General features: G+C 48.5%; 2 protein-coding genes across 2 annotated transcripts in view; both read right to left on the bottom strand.

Annotated features, from left to right (window-relative positions):
• Positions 1-20,560, bottom strand: part of LOC149333448 (cytochrome P450 2U1-like) — a 447,818-nt gene that overhangs the window by 123,271 nt on the left and 303,987 nt on the right. The gene's annotated exons all lie outside the window — the stretch shown is intronic.
• The window catches only part of LOC149333455 (cytochrome P450 2C23-like), a 28,028-nt gene that overhangs the window by 2,897 nt on the left and 4,571 nt on the right, over positions 1-20,560 (bottom strand). Inside the window, exons 3-8 of the mRNA XM_089557724.1 lie at positions 18,304-18,410; positions 16,918-17,139; positions 9,565-9,676; positions 7,000-7,194; positions 4,974-5,048; positions 1,436-1,694 (exon numbers count right to left, since the gene is read on the bottom strand). Coding sequence (XP_089413850.1) covers positions 1,436-1,694; positions 4,974-5,048; positions 7,000-7,194; positions 9,565-9,676; positions 16,918-17,139; positions 18,304-18,410 — 970 coding nt within the window. The remainder of the gene's footprint in view (positions 1-1,435; positions 1,695-4,973; positions 5,049-6,999; positions 7,195-9,564; positions 9,677-16,917; positions 17,140-18,303; positions 18,411-20,560) is intronic.

The following is a 20,560-nucleotide window of genomic DNA, read 5'->3' as shown; positions in this document are numbered from 1 at the left end:
TATGTTACCCAAAGAATATGCGGTTTTGGAAGAATTTGCAGTTAATTTTATTTGCGAATGCACACGCTGTCTGGTCTGCCCGGTATCTAGTTTCCCTGAGGAGAGGGAGACTTCGTGCACGCCTCTGACATTGCAGGCGACAAACTGTGAAAAAGGCTTAATCGCACAGCCCCCTATTTCTTTGCTCCCCTCTTCATCATATTTTTTATCTATGACTTCCCAGCAACTCTACTGTTTAATCAGGGGGAAAACATGACTCAGCGCCATATTTCTCGGCAACATGCTCAATACTGTTCGAGACACGATGAACGTACAGGCGCGGACAAAAGTAAACGGAGCACGCAACTGCATTCGAATATTTTTCACGCGTCACCTAATTGAAATTTCCAGCAGTGGTACGCGCATGCTGGTAGCGGAGGTTGCTGGGCTTTCTCGCAGACAAACAGCGCTTTTTCATTCCCAATGGAGAAAGCATGATTGCACTTCGAACGCAATAGCGTGCTCCGTTTATTTATGGCCGCGCCTGTATGTTACATACGGTTCCTTAAGTAACTTAGCTGTCCATTGTCGCAATTACGGCCAGAACGGTTGTGCGCGGTTGTTTTCTGAAACATGCAATGTGTCATTGTGATCAAGCGAAGCGGAAAAGACGAAGCATACTTTATCATCGAAACCATGTGAGCGACCTGTTAGTAATCCATCTTGACATTCTGTCTAGGAAAGAAGTTTGCGGTATTAAACTTCGACCGAGATCCGCATGATAATGTTTTCTGCCTGAATCATGCACGTGCAGTGTGACTGAGCTCAGTTAGGATTGCTTTTAGGGTATTTTGCAACATACATTAGAATACGACAAACCCTTCATAAAACCGCAAGTTATAAGTAGCGCTTTCAAAGTTGGAATCAGAAATCTATGTCACTGAAACAGCACACATGGCTTCCTTCATAAATTGCTTAAGCGTCGCGAAAAACCTATATTGACTGTTGACACAGAAAGACAAAAGAGGATTAAAATCTCCACATTTTTCAACACCTTGTCATGCCACCTTGCACAGCGAGACGAGGACAATGAGCAGGAATAGTTTGTTTCGAGAAGAAAATAAAACGTTTTATATGCAAGCGATAAAGAAAATCAGTACAAAATCTAGTAATTCTGGCATCCCAAAGTGGCGCAAAAGAGTAACAGCAATGGAAAACTAGCATACAAACAAGCCACAAACAAGCGTGGTTGCGAGACATGTTCAACTCTAGCGATATATATGTATCTATGTATACCCATCAAAATTTTTCTAGTAGGTCAGGGAAAAGAGCATCTAATCCGAATTTATTAGCACGCATTACAAATTGACAGCTTTTTATATATATTCTATCGGAACCTTCTGGTTGATGGTAATGAGAAAGACCTGGGCAAAACAACGCTTCTGGTCACACTCACGTTTTGGGCATTCCATAGGGTGACCTCAACCTCCATCGCTCAACCTCCCAGACGCAAGCCATTGTGAACGGCATCTCCTTTCGATCCTCCCATGTGGGCGTCCTGCGAGAGCCTATGACTTTGTCGATCTCTTGATGCACCCGGTCTTGGATATCGTGCTGTCGTGTAGCAAAGTTTACTAGAAGCAAGTGCGCAGCTCCGGTCGGGCCGAATATGCCTCCAATAATGAAAGAGCTCACGTTCCCCACAAGATATTTGTCTGCGGTATACAAAGACGGATGAGTGTTATAACAATGCGCGAGCGTACAAACAACGAAATAAGGTTTACACCGGCAGGTCCACAGAAAAGGGCTATCGACGATATTCCTGGCAACTTCGCAGCTGCAAAGACTTCGAATTTTTTTTTCTAATACTGTTACGAATATTGCGTGCTACACAATCGGGAGGAAAAACACAGCGCACTCCTAAGACACGGACAAAGAAAGGCAAGACGATACAGCGCTGTGAAGGGTCGGCAGAGAAACACACAAAAGGGCCCGAGGAACTAGAAATGTAGCTTGCAAGGGTGGAAGAGCGGGCTAGTTGGTAGTTCATCTCGAGGAAAAACACAGCGCACTCCTAAGACATGGACAAACAGCGCTGTACAGCTTTGTTCAGCGCTGTATCGTCTTGCCTTTCTTTGCCCGTGTCTTAGGAGTGCGCTGTGTTTTTCCTCAAGATGAACTACCAACTAGCCCGCTCTTCCACCCTTGCAAGCTACACAATCGGGGACGGCAGAACTGCTCCAGGCTGCCGAGCGACCGCAAGCGAGATGGTGAAGCACACTTCTACTTCCTCTATTTCTGACTTGTACCATTGCTCTGTCCTCTCCAGTATCGCCTCGATGCGGCCTGCTACCACAGTGGGAAAAAGGGGTTAGACGCGCAAGGTTAAACACAGGTATGACGACGCAGAACCGGCGCCACTCAGCGTCAAATACAATCAGAAGGACGGTCGTTGTACGGCTTCATACGAACTATGTGCACTACATCCGAATGCGGTGGTCTGCATGATGAGCGGGCTAGGGCTGCCACTGAAACTTCGTACGCCACGTCGCTAATGCAGCGGAGAATACGATAAGGAGCGAAGCATCGGCGCAGTAATTTCTGAGACAATCCACTGCTACCAACTGGTGTCCAAAGCCAAACATGGTCGCCTGGCTTGTGCATAACAAATCGCCGTCCCAGATTGTAGCGGTCAGCGTCGACGTGCTGTTGACGGTGTATTCGCTGCCTGGCCATTTGATGGGCTCCTTGACCCTGCTAAACGAAAGCGGCGACGTCAAGATCAGACTCATGTCACCTTGAGGGCCGCCGGGTAACATGGCATCCAAAGAAGTAATAACTGGACGACCGGAGACAAGCTGGAGGGGCGTCAGCCGCGATGTCACCTGCAGGGCCGTATTGTGAGCGAATGTTACGTATCGGTGAATTTGGTCCCACGTTTTAAGCTCCACATCCGCATACACGGAGAGCATGTTGCCAGGGTTTTGCTAAGGCATTCCACCAAGCCATTTGTCTGTAGTTGGTACGCCGTTGTAGGCCTATATCTTGTGTGAGTCAGATCTAGGACTGCCTGAGTCAAACGAGCCTTGAGAGCAGCTCCATGGTTAGTAATGATAAGCGCAGGAGTGCCATAACACAGCAGTGTATTGTGCTCAAAAAACGTGGCTACTTCGACAGCAGTTCTGTTTGCAAGCGTCGTTGTATCAGCGTACTGCGTCAAATAGCCCGTCGCGACAGCAGCCCAACGTTTCCCAGAGGATGACTTCGGGAAAGGGCCGAGTAGGTCTATTGTTGCATTTTGGAAACGTCTTCAGAGCCACGAAAGGTTTTGACGTATTTTCGCACTGATGGAAGTAATCTGGGCCAGTAGTATCTCTGCCAAATCCTTGCTAAGGTACGACTGACTCCCAGGTGGACGGCAGATGGTTAGGCGTGGCAAGCGCTGAATATGGCCGCGAATGCTTGTAGAGTTTTTTTGTTCATTTTTCAAAGCTTCAAAGCATCCTTCAAAGCACGCCGATTCGTTGCTTTGTTTGTGATGCAAGACACGCCTTGATTTATCTAAATGATTACATCGAGGCGGAGCCGATTGTAGGTTTTTCCAGAGTGTTATAGTGACTTTCCAAGCTTTATCTTGAAAGTGCGCTATCAGCTTTAAAAATAGCAGGGCCGAGAGCGGCCGGCATTCTGTTCGACGACCGCCGAGCACGCTTGGTGCTGCGCCGCCGCCGAATGATTGAGTTCTTTGAGGGCGCAAGCCAGCCCAAACAAAGCTTTATTCAAGAGCCGTTCTCGCTGTTTCCATGCTCGCTCTACTGCAGTTACCACTACGTGACAATATATCGGGTCGCAGCTTTGACGAGACTACGAGCTGAGATGTTGCGGTGTTGCTTTCAAAGTTGCGCTTGTAGAGTACGACATTTTAAGAGCGAAAGATTGCAGCCCACGAAAGAAAACACGAACACGGGGACCATCGCAGCCTTCCAGGTACGCGATGAGCGGCGCTAACTCTGGGTCCTCCCTTTGAAGATACGCCATTTCGGTTGTGATAAACTACCAAGAAAATAGAAGTCTTCAGTGATTTTCGGGGGAGCCAGGTCCACTGGCACGTGTGATAAGCAACCTGCATCTTGGTGCTTCCTCCCCGACTTGTACACTTGAGCACGACCGTTATGTTGTATTCCTGTAAACGGACGCTTCCCCTCGCCAATTACCCATATGGGTCTTTTAGGCTGCCCAGACAGCATAGCGAGGGGTGGTCACTGACAACGCGAAAGGGTTTTCCGTAGAGGTATGGGCGGAACTTACTGATGGCCCAGAGTACCGCAAAACATTATTTCTCTGTCACTGAATAGTTGCGTTCTCAGGTCGAAAATGTACGGCTTACGTAAGCATTGACTCGTTCGGCGCCTACCTGACACTGTACCAGGACCAACCCAAGGTCTACGTTGCTGGCATCGGTGTGTATGTCGGTTATTGCGGCGTCATCGAAATGGGCGAGTATTGGTGGACGTTGCAGGCGGCGGAGCGCCACGAAAGCATCCTGTTGGTCGCTTCCCCACAAGAAGAGTGTGTCGTCTCTCGTCAGCGTTGTTAAGGATTCAGGTATTCTGGAGAAATTTTTGGCGAGTCGTCGATAGTAAGAGCAGAGCCACAAAAACCGTCAAAGAGTCTTTTTGACAGTGGGGCGTGGAAAAATGGAGACACCAGCTGGCTTGTCGGGATCTGGGAGAATACCGCGCGAGCCGACAACATGCCCGAGGTAGCGAAGCTCCTAACAACCGAAATAGGATTTCTCAGGCTCTACCGTAAGTTGCGCACATTCGAGCGCCCCGAGGACTCTGCGCAGCCGCTCCAAGTGTTGCTCGAAGGTGGGCGAGAAAATAACGACATCGTCCAGATATACGGGGCACGTCTGCCACTTGAGCCAGGTAAGACAGTGTCCATATGCGTTGGAACGCGGCCAAACGGGAGCACCTTAAATTCGTACTGACCATCAGGCATCACAAAAGCAGTTTTTACGGGGTCTCGCGCCTCCACTTCTATCTGCCAGTAGCCGCTTTTGAGATCTAAGGAAGAAAAGAACCTTGCATCACATAGTCTGTCGAGTGCAACATCACGCCTGGGAAGTTGGTAAACATCCTTTTTGGTCACGTTGTCCAATTTACGAATAACTACACAAAATTTCAAGGCTTTATCTTTCTTTTTGACGAGGACTATCGGTGACGCCCATGAGCTTATCGGCGGTTGAATAACATCGTCGGCGAGCATTTCGTCAAATTGTTTTTAATGGCTTCCCGTTCTATCGAGGAAATTCGGTATGACCGCTGACAAACGGGTGGTGTGGTCTCTTCGGTGATGATGCAATGCTTTGGACAGGCGTATGACCGACCCTGGAGCTTGGGCCAAAACAACCCGCGAAGTCGGTTAGAAGCGCCGAGATAACAGTCTTCTGCTCAGTCGCCAAGTCCGGATTGATTCTGACGGACAGAAGGGCACAGCATGGTGAGGCCTGGTCTTGAGGGCTTGTTTCCAGGGCGCACCCTTGAGGCAACAGAGCGAGGGCATATAGGAAGGCGACCGCCGGGCCCTCGATGAGGTACTGCAAATCGTTGGCAAAGTTTGTAAGGAGCACACTAGCACATTTGTCGCGTAGTCGGACGAGCTCGAGAGTGACGGCTACTCCCTTCTCAAGCGTTAGGGGCACGTGGCTATCAGCGATACCCTCGTGGTCGTGGATTAAATCATTCCTCACAAGAACTAGCACACTGGACTGGGGTGGCGCCATTACGTCGTAGTCAACAAGTCAAAGAGCGTTGAAACGTGAATCATGTGTGTCAGTGCGCGCCACAGTCCGTTTCATCGAGAACGTGACCAGTGTTTCGTGCAGGTCAGTCAAAGCACCGTTCGTCGCCAGAAAATCGAGACCGAGAATCAAGTCCCTCGAACACTCACGGACGGCTACAAATTCGCCGACGTAGACAAAAGCACGGATATTGGCACGAGCTGTGCAGCTACCGGCAGGGATAATCACGTGAACCCCAGCAGTGTGAATGCTAGGCCCTGACCACCGCGTCAAAACTTTCTTCAATTCTACGGCAAGGGCAAAGCACATGACGGAATAATCGCCACCAGTATCCAGCAAAGCGGTCACGTCAACTACATCAAATGTAACGCAAAAATCGGAAGTAGCGCGTCGGATGCTGTTGCTACTCGCTCCCAGAGAAACATCCTCGCGGGTAGTGGCGCAGGAGGATCGTCACAAGTCCCATCATAAGCGGCCTTGCCTCCAGACGCCGCTGGAATCAGTTTACCCGGGGCGGACTGGGAGAGTGGCGTCCGGAGTTGCATGCGTCTTGACGAGAGCATGGAGAACGGTAGCGCCGTGGTCCATCTTGGGAGCTCATTACTGTTCACCCGACGCTTCCACAACATCCGAAGCATCCATAATGTGTTCTCACACCACTTCATCCTCATGCGTTCAGTTGCTCTGGCGTAACCTGCCAGCATAACTCATAACACGGCTGTCTACTCTGTGGCCAAAGCGTCGCTACTGGGGGCATCGAGGCATACGACACTGAGGCCGTACATGGCCCACACGTCGACAATGAAGACAGAGCGAAGGCGTTCCTGGGATCACAATTAAAGCTTGTACACCGAAAACGCTGAGCATGTGACGAATCATACTTGCTCACACTGAGTCCTTAATTAAGCGTGCGCGAGATTTCACGTTTGGCTGTTTCCATGTGCTCCGCTACGGGGCAGCGCCAATTATCACGCTCGATAGTTTGTGCATGTCCAAAAGCCTCCTAAGCTTATACAATCCTCCGGGGCTCTATATAGCGCGGGAGCCAAAGAAGCTTAAGCTTCACGTTTTTGTGTATGGGTCAAGCATAATACATCCTAGACATTTGACGTGGAACTCTGCTTTGTCAATATTCTTCCGTTTTGAGATGGTGCTATCGCAGGTAACCATTCAAACGTGGCTCATTTGGTACCGGCCAATACACAGCATCTCACGGAGGTCTAGAATCTCCGCGAGCTCGTCTCGAAAGTCGGGAGCACGGTATGGGCGACCCTTAAGGTCAGCATGCAGAAAGATGGCGTTGAGGACAACATTACCGCTGGGTAGTCCAGGGAGGACAACTTCGTACGAGTCCATGGCAACTCCAGGTGTCGGGAGACCTCGGCCAACAGCCGATGCGCTGTTTCCAGCTAGGAGCATTTCAAGACATGGCTGTTCAGAACGGCTTCCTCTTCCACTAGGCTGCCGCCAACAGGACTCGTGTTAAACGGCACTGCACTCCCGCGCTGTCCATTGCAGAGTGTCTTCTTCATCAACTTCCATCTGCTCCATCCCGCGGCAGTGCCTGTTCCCCGTGGTCTTCTACGTAGCACAAATCCGTGCTTTCACTCCGATTCAAGTGTAGTCAATATTCTCTGCAGTTTTTTTAATGTTACCCGCCCACCTAACTTTCTGTCGGCTCCTGCTCACCCACTTAAGACGAGATACACCACTATTTTTTTTCTTTGACACAATTCCTTCGTCAAAACTATACTCCAAAATATGTATAATTTTGAATGGGTCTGCAAATAGGATTATGACGCATTTGGTACGGCGTCATACGATTAAGGCCCCAAAAGCGATAAAGGCTGTGAGGGACGTCGTAGTGGAAGGCTTCAGATAATTCGGCCACCTGGGGTTCTTAACGTTCAATCACATCGCACGCACGCGAATCTCCAGCATTTTGGCTCCATCGAAATGCTACTGGCACAGACGGGATCGAGCCCATGGCTTTCGTCCACTGTGCGATGTCAGTGCACGATAAGGAAGGAAGTCAAAGTTATCTAAAGCTCCGCACTATGGTGTCCCTCAAGCCCTGAGTCGCTTTGGGACATTAATCGTACGCAGTCAAATTGAATGTACCACAACCTTATTTTGTGACTTAGTCACACCTATGGACATTTGTTAATAGTAAATCAGGGCACTTTCTGCACAATTCTGCATTGTCACTCTTGCACTAGTGTTCAAGCAACAGCTAGTCGCTCTTCTAGATAGGGCTGGTGATTTTAAACCTGTTAGTGATATGTAGAATTGGTGTAAATCGTCGCCATATGCACGACATCGGAAGAAGCAGTTTTCTAGATTTATGTAGCCTTTTATATTTCTCCTTGCTTTAATGAATTCGACTAGCAATCACAATCTCCTTTTTGTCTACACAACCCTGAAAACTAATGTTGGGGCCCAACAGCTGTTCCGTCTACTCGTGCGGCAGAAGCTGATTCGAACTGACAGCATGTTGCTGATTGGATCATAAACACTAGACCAGAACTCCATACACTGATATAAGCAGCAAAAAATGGCTCCTCAGCAGTAATCCGAAGCACTCTTAAAAATTCACTGCGAACGATTGTGGATTGTGCAGCTGTACCCTTCAAAATCAGAGTGAACACTGCGTTGTAATCCGAACACCAGATCTGAGTGCTATTCAGTTTAATCCAGTTAGCGATAGCGTCGCAATACCTACGAGCTGTGCTGCATGACACTGAATAACACGGGACAACGGAGAATTGACTCAACGAAACGATTTTGGGCAAAGCATAAGCATATTATCCATAATAATCCGATACCAATGTTGCTGGGTCGCGAAAGTGCTCCATATATGCTGAAAGTCATGTGACATAAGCGTTTCGAAACATCCCTAGTCTTTTGATACTCTAGGTAGAGAGGCAACTGATATCTCTCTTAATAAATCGGGAACAAGTGCGCATCTGTGTACAATTTATTAATGTTATGCAGCAACACGCTTAGTGATCTAGCTAAAAGAGTTTTTAGTATTATTACATTCGACATGTGTCGTAGTATTACATTCAGAAGTGCTAGCGTCATTATATTCGAGGAAACGTTTATTTCATACACTGGAATTGAGATTGTATGACATCGGGTATCAAGTGATACGAAGTCATGTGGCTGGACAATCGGCTGATCACAGGGACTTTATACTAGCCACCACCTAAGCAAGAGGTCGCTCATCTTATCAGGTTGATAAAGGTGTGACATCATAATGTGAGTTGTCGGACAACGCCGATGTATAACTGCGATATGCTTCGCGCTCGCCCTGTACTTCTGTTGATGGGGGGGGGGGGGGGGGGGGGGCAATAAATACCCGCTCCTTCATTGTAATCAATTTAAAAAGCTCTATCTTAGTACTTCCTCATTTGGTGTCCAACGCTAATTCAGCAACAATTCAGCGATAACGCGTCTGCGATCTGTAGACGACGTTTGGAGTCTGAGCGGGCTAGTAGTGGGACTACATGAGAATTAAATTGGCTGACGTTTCGGTTAAATACTTTCGCGCGTCGATTAATTTCTGCGGAACTCGGATTAAATTGAATGGTAGGTCGATTAAATCGTCTGACGTATGGATTAAACCTAGCGGGAAATACTGTACTAAGCAAGAAATTCTTTCTTCAGGACTGCGCTTCGAGTTTCCAAGAGGATCTTTCCAACCCAGCCAGGAGATATGCATTTTTATGGTGTACAGAAAACTCAACCAGTGACTCAATAATTGGCTTGGAACTTACAGCCAAATTTAGGGTCACGGTCCGCTTTGCATTCTTCAATTTTCTTCATGTAAGACTGAATGAAGTCCCGGTCAGAGCTGCCGTCTGGGGAGGCCACCACGTGGTTGTCGATCTGTTTGCTTTAAAAGAAGGCTTACGTTGAGCTAACAAATAATGAAAGATAATGACCAACAAACCCTTATAAACAATGCCTCAGCGTATTTTTTTTTTACATTCAGAAAAGCAGTGCTGAAGTTGTTGCAGGTAGGCGGTACAAAATGCCCTCGCAATGAACAGCTAAAAACAAACACCGCTTAATAATAATCATGTCCTTGAAAAAACAAAATTTAACACTGGTGTGAGGTCAATAATATCATAACTATGCTCAGTTGAGAAGGCACCTTGTTAAATATATTTCATTGAAGACCGTGAGAGGTGATATTGGCCGCCTGACCCGTCTTTCCTTGCACCGTATCACAAGCCTTCCTAAAAGAAGGCCTCGTGCAGCGTTCACGGAAGCCGTTCCCCATTACCACACCATTTTTACACCACAATTTAGGACTGCTACTAGACTATTCTCCTCCGCAAAGAGTGAAATAGGAAGAGGTAAGGCACGCAGGCTAACCAGTGTGTTGTGTTCTGGCTGTTGGGCTGCACTGAGCGAGGGAAAACAGGTGGGGGGATCTAAAAGGGAAAGACGAAAGGGTTAACCACCGCAATCACAACCCATCAGTCGATCATGGCACCCTCGTGTATCGAAACCATGCTTTGTAGGCCTTGAGAACGATCGCTTGCTTTCACCAATGTCCGAGGATCTTATGGCCCGTCATAGGATGAAGATCGAGGCTATCAAGAGCAAATAAAAGCTTATGTCCTTCGGCACTAAACGCAGGGCATTAGCACAGTGAGTGTTTTATTCTCTGCAGACAGCCACATGTGCCTTACGCAGGGAAGTCGTCATGCCAATTATGAAATGACTGCTCCTTTTTACAGAGAGAGACGTCTTTAATGAAAAACGGAGATTTTAGCCTGCGTGAATGTTCGCTGGCATGCTACTTTGCGCAGAGCAAGGAATAGGAGTAAGGATGGAAGAAAGATGCTAGAAAAGAGTGCGGTCAATGACGAGGGCAGTAACGGAATAGTTCATTGCACGATGGCTTCTTTGGATGAGACCGAATTCAAGTTCTGTGCATATACAGAGTTGTGTTCAAGTGTTCGGGTAATTGAGAGTTTTTCTACAACACCAATAGCGTCTAAATAAGCAAATAAGAATGGTAGTGCACGTCGCTACTGTCTTTAGAAGCCTAAAGGACCTAACATAGAGTCAACTGTGAGTGGCAATTGGGTGACGGACTACATACATTGTTCACAGTGCGCACGCTCGTTGGCGTACGCTGGAGATTCGAAGAGTATATGAAGTATAGTCGCAGTTGAGCGCAGCTGTCACAATACGGACTGTCTGCTTGCTTGAAACAGTGAAGTAGACTTTTCGTGAATGCAACATTAAGACGGTGGCGCTTTTTAAAGCACCACCCAGCCAGCGACGCCAATACAAAGTTTCTTCACGTCGAGGCAAGTTAGACGCAAGATTGAGGTATAGTCCAGGGCCTAGTGTTTCGAGGCGACGGTGGGAAACCTCGCCCGAATTCTGTGCGCCAAGTGCGAGCTTCCGCGCTATGCTGGTCTCTATTAAAGAGCTTGCATAAACCTGAAGTGCTCCTATCTTTACCTGGAATCAGGAAGAAAGCTCCGGTTTGCCAACCCCTCTTAAGCCCGTGAGACTGTAATTATTGTACACTACTACTGATGGTATCTTCGGGCGGGTTGTTCTTGAGCGCTTTGGAGTGCTCTGATAGGCGGCAGCGCATTGGAGTGGTCGAAATAGGGACCTTTCAATGCATGCGGCTAGCTCTTTCCGAGCGTTCGCCTTCCGCATAGAGCGCCCCGACGCGCTCCGGCTATCTTCCAAGAGCGCTTAGGTCTCGCGCGGTCGCTAGTGTACTTACCACCCCCTCTGGCACATTGCCACATGGCGTTTGCCGTGGTGGGCGAGAAGCAAGTGGCTGCCCGTCAATGTCTTTGATGTTCTTTCCCTTGACTTCTGCGCACGCTCAACGCAGCGAAGGGCATCAGTACTTGGCTTGACGAAGTTAAGCTTCCTGTAATCGACGCAGAATCGTGGTGTTCCGTCTTTCTTTCTCACGAGGACGACAGGAGACGACCACGGACTGCTTGACGGTTGGATGACGCCGTCTGTGGGCATCTCTTTGACCTGTGTTTGGATAGCATATCGCTCCAGAGGAGACACACGATAGGGCTGCTGATGGATGGGTCGGGCTCCTTCATGCGTGATAATGCGGTGTTAAACTATCGACGTTTCCCGCACTTTAGACGACAACGTGAAACACGCACCAAACTCCCGCAAGGGGTCCTGAAGTTGCCTCTTTTCAGCGGGTGGAAGGCCTAGATTTATGCCGTCGTTGTTGACCGCTTCGGCGTCAGCGCCAGGTGTGCCCTCCTCGCAAGCAAAAGGCATTCGCCCACTTCCTGAACATGGTGGACGTAACAGATGGCTGTGCCACGGAACAGATGTCGATGCTCATTGCAGAAGTTGGTAACAAGGACCTCTGTCCAACCGTCATGAAGACATCCAAGGCCACGTGCCACCGCAGCCCCCTTAGTAAGTACGAGGGAGCCATTAGGCTCGACACTCCGGAGTCCCCGATGTGGCTCGTGGTCACAGGGGTGGTCACAAGAGGCGGGAGCGTCGAGTCATCCGCAGGAGTAGGGAGCATCTGTCGCACCTCCCCCAGTGTCACGACCAGAGGAGCCGTGAAGGTAGGCGTCGGGAAGAACCCAAGACTGGGAGCTTTCTTTTAATTGTGGAGCCAGGTTCCAGGACACAGAACAGAACAAGCGCGCCTCGAGAGCCCACCGCCGCTTCGTCGTCGTTGTCGACTCAGCGCGGAGGCCGCGCGGCACGTTAGGCGCGTGGCAATATAAAGCTGCAGTGCTAATCAAAACAGTTATTTTTCATCGAGTGTTCTGGGGATGGGATATTGATGTGCTGTGAATGAAAAGTGGGATGCAGATTGAATGAAATGCGCCTAATGTTGCTACAGTCAGGACCAGCAGGGAAAGGCTTTAATCTTTTCTTTCTGTCACGTAACCGTTCTCTGAAAGTCCGTGAAATTCGGTATGTGGGCGCCCCCTCTGACTCGTTTTCGGAGCCCACCTCGATACGCTTGCTCTGAGGCCGGAGGACCAAAACGACCAGACAAAGATACCGTGAGCATATTTTCACACCTTGCATACTGAGCAGGGTGTTTTGCTGGGCAAGTTGGTTTGACATCTTGAACATGGAGCGCTGACAAGCGAGGGACAAAGGAGAGACGAGAAAGTTGTTAGTTCAGCGCCCTCTGTGTCTCGTCTCTCCTTCGTTCATCGTCTGTCAGCGCTGCATGTTCAAGCTTGCATACTGCTCAGTTAACTCCTCGGGTTCTGCCTGGTCTGTAATTCGATGAGATTAGTGCCAACGAGGCTAACGAGGATAGTACCGGTCGAAGTGAAAACACCTCATGAGATCATCAACATAGCGGCACTCCCCCTTGTCACGCTGCCATTGAGTTCAGTAGCCTAGAGAGCCCCAGCAACTTTTTTCTCTTAGCTTGTCTAACTAGGCCTAAGGGATTCTGTTGATAGCAGATGGCATGAACCCGCCGGATAAATCGTGAAAATTTATCGCTGTTTTATCGTGAAAGGATACTGTACGCTTCTCCGATGGCGCGATACGCAATGCGGCATCGCAGGATACTACTGCTCGCATGAAGCTGCCCGAATGGCCCCAGCAAAAGCCTTTTTGTAACCATCTCTATCTCGATGATCATCTCAGTGGGTTTACTGGACATTTTACCACCACGAAACTCGAGAGTTTTTAAAAGGGTGAAAAACTGGGCGAGTTGATGCGAATTCATGCTAACGAGGCACCACACGGTCGAGGAAGGGTCACAAGTGCACTTAACTGTTCGAAGAAACGCGGTTTCTCTGGGCCTATGTAGATAGGATAGCCCGGGAGATTATGGAGGCTTTTAAAATAAGAAAGTCAGCCTCTACAAGTGTGAGTGCGCCTACTTGATTTAGAATTTGAGTATCTTGAAAACAGTCTATACCTGTGATACGGTTTAAATCACGGAGTTGCTTCTCGTGCCGATTTTCTGGCTGAACGTTCTGATGAATTACACTTCGCATGTCATGTGCTTTTTGCCCTTTTGTTTTGTTTTCTCTTATGTATATATTGCATGTCAAAAAAATTTTCGCTGCTTGATAGTGAGCAACTGTCCTGTCTTCCTAAGACTCCGTCTTCGTCTCTGTGGTGGCTCGTTAACATGGAGTATTCAAACTCACACTTCTATCTCCAGTGCACTTAACTACAGCTGTGTCTTCGCCCCTGACAGCCGCAATGTCAAGCAACTTTGCAGTGCGTCAGAAGTGTTGAATATCGGCTACATGGTTCTTAAATATTTCTTCTGTAAGGGGGAGTTACTACGAGGTACTGGGGCAAGGGGAACGGCGACGGCAACAGTCGGGGATCAGGTCGGCAAAGCACACACGAGCGTAGCGTTGGCAAAACTCGCGAGAACACGGCCACCTCGTCTTCGTCTTTTCAGTCATCGGACGCATCTTCTTCTACATCCTTACAATCACCCCGGGGACAAGACGAGCCATCTTGGCGACTTAGGGGATGGCAAGATGGCGGGGTCGTAGTGTAGCTTGAGGGGCTGGACATGAACGGTATCCCGTCCGCGGCGGCGGAGGTCTGGAGACGGCGTAAGGGGTTTAACGACATAATTAACCGGAAAGGTGCGCTCCAGTACACGGTAGGGACCATGGTACTTGGCTATAAATTTTGAAGAGAGACCAGAAGTTCCTGCAGGGACCTAGAGCCACACAAGGGCGCCAGAAGAGTAGTTCGGCGAGGTTTGGTCTTGCTCGAGACGGGAGCGCTGGCCATACAGGGTGTCAGTGGTGAGTGATCGGGCGATTTGGCGGCAGGCTTCGGCGTGTTGCGCGGCTTCAGAAAGAGGTCGATATTCGGATTCATCAGGGCGGTAAGGGATAATAGTGTCGATAGTAGCACAGGGTTGGCGGCCGTAAAGTAGGAAGAAATGAGAGGAGCCGGTTGTGGACTGCGTAGCGGTATTGTACGCATGAGTGACGTACGGAAGGACGAGATCCCAATTCGTGTGGTCAGGAGTGACGTATTTGGACGGCATGTGTCCGAGGGTGCGGTTAAATCGTTCAGCGAGGCCATTTGTCTGCAAATGGTAGGCGGTGGTGGTTCGGTGAATCGTGTTGCACTTTTATTCTTACACTTCAAACACACTACTCCAAAAAACTGAGACCTAAGGCAGAAGAAACGAGTTGTAGGGAAAAAATGTCCGCTTTGCACGTTTTTCTCTTTAACTTCGGTAGTCTGTGGCATCGTGCTATCTTAAAAACAACTCTATTTCGTTCTTCCTGGCAGAGCTGATAGTCTTCAATATAGCAAATTTTGCCAACATCACACGAAAACGCACCTGCTTTTTGGTCGGCTCGTGTTTGTAGCAAAAAATCAAAGGTTCTCCTGTAGAGTATAGCCCATGCAAGGGACAGAACGGCACGTGAAATCATTGAAGATTTGCATATTGTTAGTTTTGGGCCTAATAAGTCCGTTAGTGAGCATCGATACACCTGCATAAGAAACAGCTTCACTTTCTTGGCTTCATGCGATGATTTCGTTGGGCGTGGGGCTTTGTGTGTTTGTGGCGCCTGCGTTTTGCTTTTGAAGGAAAGGGGTTTCCCTCCAATAAATCAGTGGTCAGTCCTGAGCTCGTAATGTTTGCTTCCCTCCTGTGTCCTGTCCCCTGTACAGTTCTATGCTTTGTAATCATGCTTATGTAATCATGATTTATAATTATGTTTTAACACCAGACAGCCTCAATTGTCGTCACTTAAAGAACGGTAAACTCTCATCTGGTCGCTACACCGGTAGTCAGCCATGAAGGCTATCTGAGCCCCGTTCATTTCTTGAGGATTTCCTGATACAGCTCAAGCTTCAAACTTTGCGTCATATACATCCTTAATCGTGCAATTCAAGGTTACTATATCTACCATTTTTCTCTTCCCTTTTTCTGGTCCTTTTCTTTGGTGCATAATAGCCAAAATGAAATTGACCACTGCCTTTTAGTTAACCTACCCACCACTTTTGCCCTTTCCTCCCCATCTGTATTACTAACATTCGCATTTAAAAAAATTGTTGCTCTGTTCGCATGAGGCACATTCTCTGGCGCTCTGCTACACTGCAGCGCAAAGTAATATTCGTGCAAAGTAGCAAACGCAACACTGCCGCATCGAAAATACGGTCAACTTCGTTGCAAGGAATAATCCCTGTACTACATGGCCTCCACAGCCTTGAGGGCAAAAAGTAAGAACAGACGCAGATATACAGCATTTTTGCAACATAGTTAGGAACAACAGTCAACTGCGTGTTGCCTAAGCTGGTTACATCATTTTTTGCTAAGTTAAAAGACAATCGCGGCGCTTCATAAGCCAGTTGTTGTTCTTATTGTAAGAAGCAAACAAAGGCATCGCGTTGTCAATTGAATTAAGATACAGTTCACAATCGCCGTAAGGTAGATCAAAATTTTTGCCTTCCCATAGCACAATACATTTTGAGAGTGGAAAAAAGCTTTGTGAAGCGATACATCTGTAACAAACTGTCTACTGAAAGGTTTCTTACGCTATTTTGTTTGTGTTTTTTTTGCAATGCAACCTGGTTAGTTTTATTGCCTAATCCAAGAACAGAAAGATATACACAGCTGTTCATATGCGTTTTCCGGACTATTTAACCTCATAGAGATCATTTTGTTTGTCTTTTTTTTCGGGCCTCCGTCTACTCCACCTTGGGGGATTCCCCTAAACATTTGACCAACACTGTTCCCACTTCAAGTTATTGATCAATTCGCTCTCGCCCTACCATAAGCTTGCCGTCCCGGTTAGCTCAATTCGTAGAGCGACTGCTCCGGTGAAGCGGTGGTCCCGGGTTCGATCCCGGACCAGGGCGAATTTTTCTTTAACTACCAAGATTCTGAGAAAGCTGTATAGCTTTCCTTTGTAGCCGTAAGGCTGCGCTCGGGTAGATGTCAATGAGTAATTACTCCCTTATTACGGACCTCCGTAAAACATAGTCTCGCCGGTTGGCGGCACGTCCCAGGTAATAACAAAACGCAAATGAATCGTGAACTTTGCTTACATGACGAAATCATCCAGCTCGTTCATGACGGTGTCGAGTCTCCAGCTGCACGTAAAAGGCACATGCGCCAGAAACCTCCTCACCACCCCTGGCCACATCTGAAAGAAGTCGGTGCTCCGCAGTGCTGTGGTCATCCTCTTCAACAGCGCCTGAAGCTCGCGGCTGGCTGTAGTGCCACTGGCGACAGTGTTGCCGTAGAGGAAAGAGCCTATGATATTCGTCACGCAGTCCATCAGGTCTTGGCGCAAGGCGAGAGGCTGTCCGTCAGCCTTGCCTATTTCCTCTGCCAGGTGAACGATCTCGTTCTTTAGAAAAGAGGAGAACCAGAGCAGGGACATTACTATTTGAGAACGGAGTCATACTGCAAGAGGTCTCAATAAAGCGCGAGTATTGTAGCATAGAAAGAATACTGGTTGGGCTAGTTCTTTCTTTAATTGCTGGAACAGTAGTGGGGCACATCAAGCAATACACACGTTCTCTCAACGAAGACCGTCAGTTATAAATTTCAGAAGGGTGAATGTCGCTATTTTTCCTTGGTAAAGCAGTTCTGGCAGGTGGAAAAAACAATTCAATTGTGGCATTTGATATGAAACGGTAACACCAATTATCTTTTAAAGCCATTTTTAACAAAAATCCCAAGAATAATTGAACTGAGATATTAGTAGCCCAAGGTTCTAATTATGCCCCTTTTATTCGAATCATATCATCAGTAATAGAGAAAATGACTTCAGACCTTATTCTCGCAGCTGGAAATTTTTGTTTGTTGCGCGAGGTCAAATAATTCTTTCGCCAGCAGCTGTTAGCTCATTGCTCTCATGCGTAGCAGTATTTCATCCGAAATACCACCGAAATATGCAACCAGTGCGGAGATTTAAACTCAGGGTTGACAATGCAAAGCGCCTCTATCTTAGTGTTCTACTGTGGCGGCAAGGCCGGCTGTGCCGTTGGCGGGCCAAGTGGTTTTGGTTTTGTGTATTTTTTTCTTTTGCGCAAAACGGCTCTCATAATCAGAAATAAACTGACGTGATAGCGGGGATGTTTCAGGATAGTGGAACTGAGGACCCGTTAACGTGATTTCTTATTTGTTCTACAACGCAGATAGGATAATAGGAACGAAAAAACTGTACCAGGGCTGTAAAAAGCAAGTACTAACGTATTTCGGAGATCAGTCAGTGCTTTTTACGGCAGACATTTCCTCTTACGGGTGCATTTACGAATGCGTCACGTAAAGTCGAATGATGTGTAAACACTGCTCTCTTTGAACAAGATAGCCACAACAATACGAGAACAAATAGCCTAGTACCATCTTCGACACTAAAAAAGTCTGCGAAACCTTAACTTATGCTTGCATTTCTCACAACCAAGTGCTGCTCCTTTTAACAGAACCTTTGCATGTCACGCTGTCGGATTTTATGTCATGAGGCCATTTAAAATACCGATCATTAAAGTTTTTCTCAAATATAACTCACCATCATTCGACTCTCTACAGTACACTTCGCAAACCCAAGATCTCGGAGCGATGCCATGCAAAACCTTTTGTTGGCCACCCACACATCACCATTCATGGTCGCCAAGCCTGAGCAAGGAAACAAAGAACATTGGGTGCACATAAAGCTTGCCTACAAGATATAAACTTCGATCAAAAAATGTTCAACAGCCTATTAAATGTAGAGCAAATGCCCTGTATATTGAAGCGAAAAGCTTCACTACACTAGTCAACACTGCGTTTCGCGTGAGCCGGCGTATGTCGGAGCACGAGGCACGTCACGCATGGCGCAGGCTACTGCGCATGTGCGCCGCCGCTTCTTCTCCTCGCCACCGACTTTTCGCCGCAGCTGCACGCAGTGCGCATTTGAAATGAGGGGTATACAAGCCGAACCCGCCGCGGTGGCTCAGTGGTAAGGCGCTCGTCTACCGAGCCGGAGTACCCGGGTTCGAACCCGACCGCGGCGGCCGCGTTTCGATGGAGGCGAAACGCAAGAGGCGCCCGTGCACGTTAAAGATCCCCAGGTGGTCGAAATTATTATCCGGAGACCTCCACTACGGCACCTCTTTCTCTATTTCTTCTTTCACTCCCACCTTCCTCCCTTCCCTTACGGTGCGGTTCAGGTGTCCGCCGAGATATGTGAGACAGTTACTGCGCCATTTCCTTTCCTCAAAAACCAATTCAATTCAATACAAGCCGCGCTTGCCTATAGAACAGGCGCAGACGCTCGCCATGGAAGCAGAACAAGCAACAGGAAGTGCGCCAGGAAACTGTCATATATCGGTGGACACCCGAACCGCGCCGCAAGTGAAGGAAAATGAAAAGAAAATTGCTTTTAAGGAAAGCAAACGACGCTTGTATGTCTCATATCGCGGCGGATACCCGAACCGCTCCGTAAGGGCCTTAAGGAAAATGAAATGAAATCAAAATTGCTTTTAAGGAAAGGGAGTGCCTGTCTCTCATATTTCAGTGCACACCCGAAAGGAATGCACACCACAGTACATGTCTCTAAAGCAACCTTCTAAGGCAGTATTACCGCATTCGCTACACGGGCGGCTCCTCCTCCACCTTGTCGCAGCTTTTCGCTTCGAGATATCCAGGCTTAACCTCAGCTAAGCCACAGCCAATTTTTTTTTCTCTTTAAAATTATTTTTGCAGTAAGGAGAGGTCAGCCACTGTATATTTGGCAACCGCAGAAAAAAAAATAGTGGTCAATAAACAAATTACAATCCCAAATATTACTGGTAAGATTACACATAGAAAGATGCAGCCTCTGCGAGGTTTTTTCTACCCCCTCCTCGGTGTCCTCAGCCCCCTTCCTCCGGTGACTCCGATGGAAAAGTTATGAAAAAGTTGGACAGTTGCTTAAGATCTGTGGCTTTTATGAATAGCGATTTTAGAAATAAAACGGAGGTAGGAGTACTGTTGATGGTCGCACGAGGCGGAGTGTGTGTGTTCCGGCCGCCGGCTTGCGTCGGTGGCCGGTGTTCGACCTTTGGACGTGCCCTATTGTTAAGGTGTCCTTCGGCTGGCGGGCGCCTCAATATGGTGAGCCAGCCACCTACAAAGGCTCTTGCCTTTGATGTTGTCGTCCATGAGGGGGCTAGTCCGGAGGATGTCGTCGATGCGACAGCCTCCGTTGTTGGATTGGAGGAAGTGTACTGCGTCCAGCACTTCGGTGGACGCAACTACCAAGTGACCGTGAAAAGTGAAGCCGCCATGGCTACAATCGTTGAAGCTTCCTGCCTCACCATCGGCAAGGAACGCGTCGCCATCGTTCCCCTGAGCCCGCAGGTGACCCAGGTGACTGTTCTTTTTCTGCCCGCACGTGTACCCAGTGACGCCCTTGCCAAGGCTCTCTCCCCTTTTGGCAAGGTGCTGCACATTAGTCGCGGCGTCATGGGATCGCGTCCCACTGTCACCACCGGGACCCGCTACGTGCGGATTGAAATGAAGCGAGAGTCACCCGTACCCAACTACATCAAGGTCGCGGGCCACCGCGTGACGTGCGACTACAAGGGCATGCAGCGCGTTTGCCGGCGTTGCGGATCCACTGCGCACTTCAGGGCACAGTGCACGGCTCCTTTCTGCGCCCGCTGTGGTGTCTTTGGGCACCAAGGCCAGGGTTGCGTGCTGCCATGTCGTCGTTGTGGTGATCCACACGCTACTGTGGCGTGCGCTATCAAGCCCTCGTACTCGGAAGCTGCGGCCCGCCCTGCGCCCCCGCAGGCCGCTCAGGG

This window comes from Amblyomma mixtum, chromosome 8 (genome assembly GCF_055824585.1).
Source record: "Amblyomma mixtum isolate Tamu chromosome 8, ASM5582458v1, whole genome shotgun sequence".
NCBI classification, from domain to species: domain Eukaryota; kingdom Metazoa; phylum Arthropoda; class Arachnida; order Ixodida; family Ixodidae; genus Amblyomma; species Amblyomma mixtum.
Note: the sequence above shows the minus strand (reverse complement) of the source record. Positions and strands in the feature narration are given on the sequence as shown.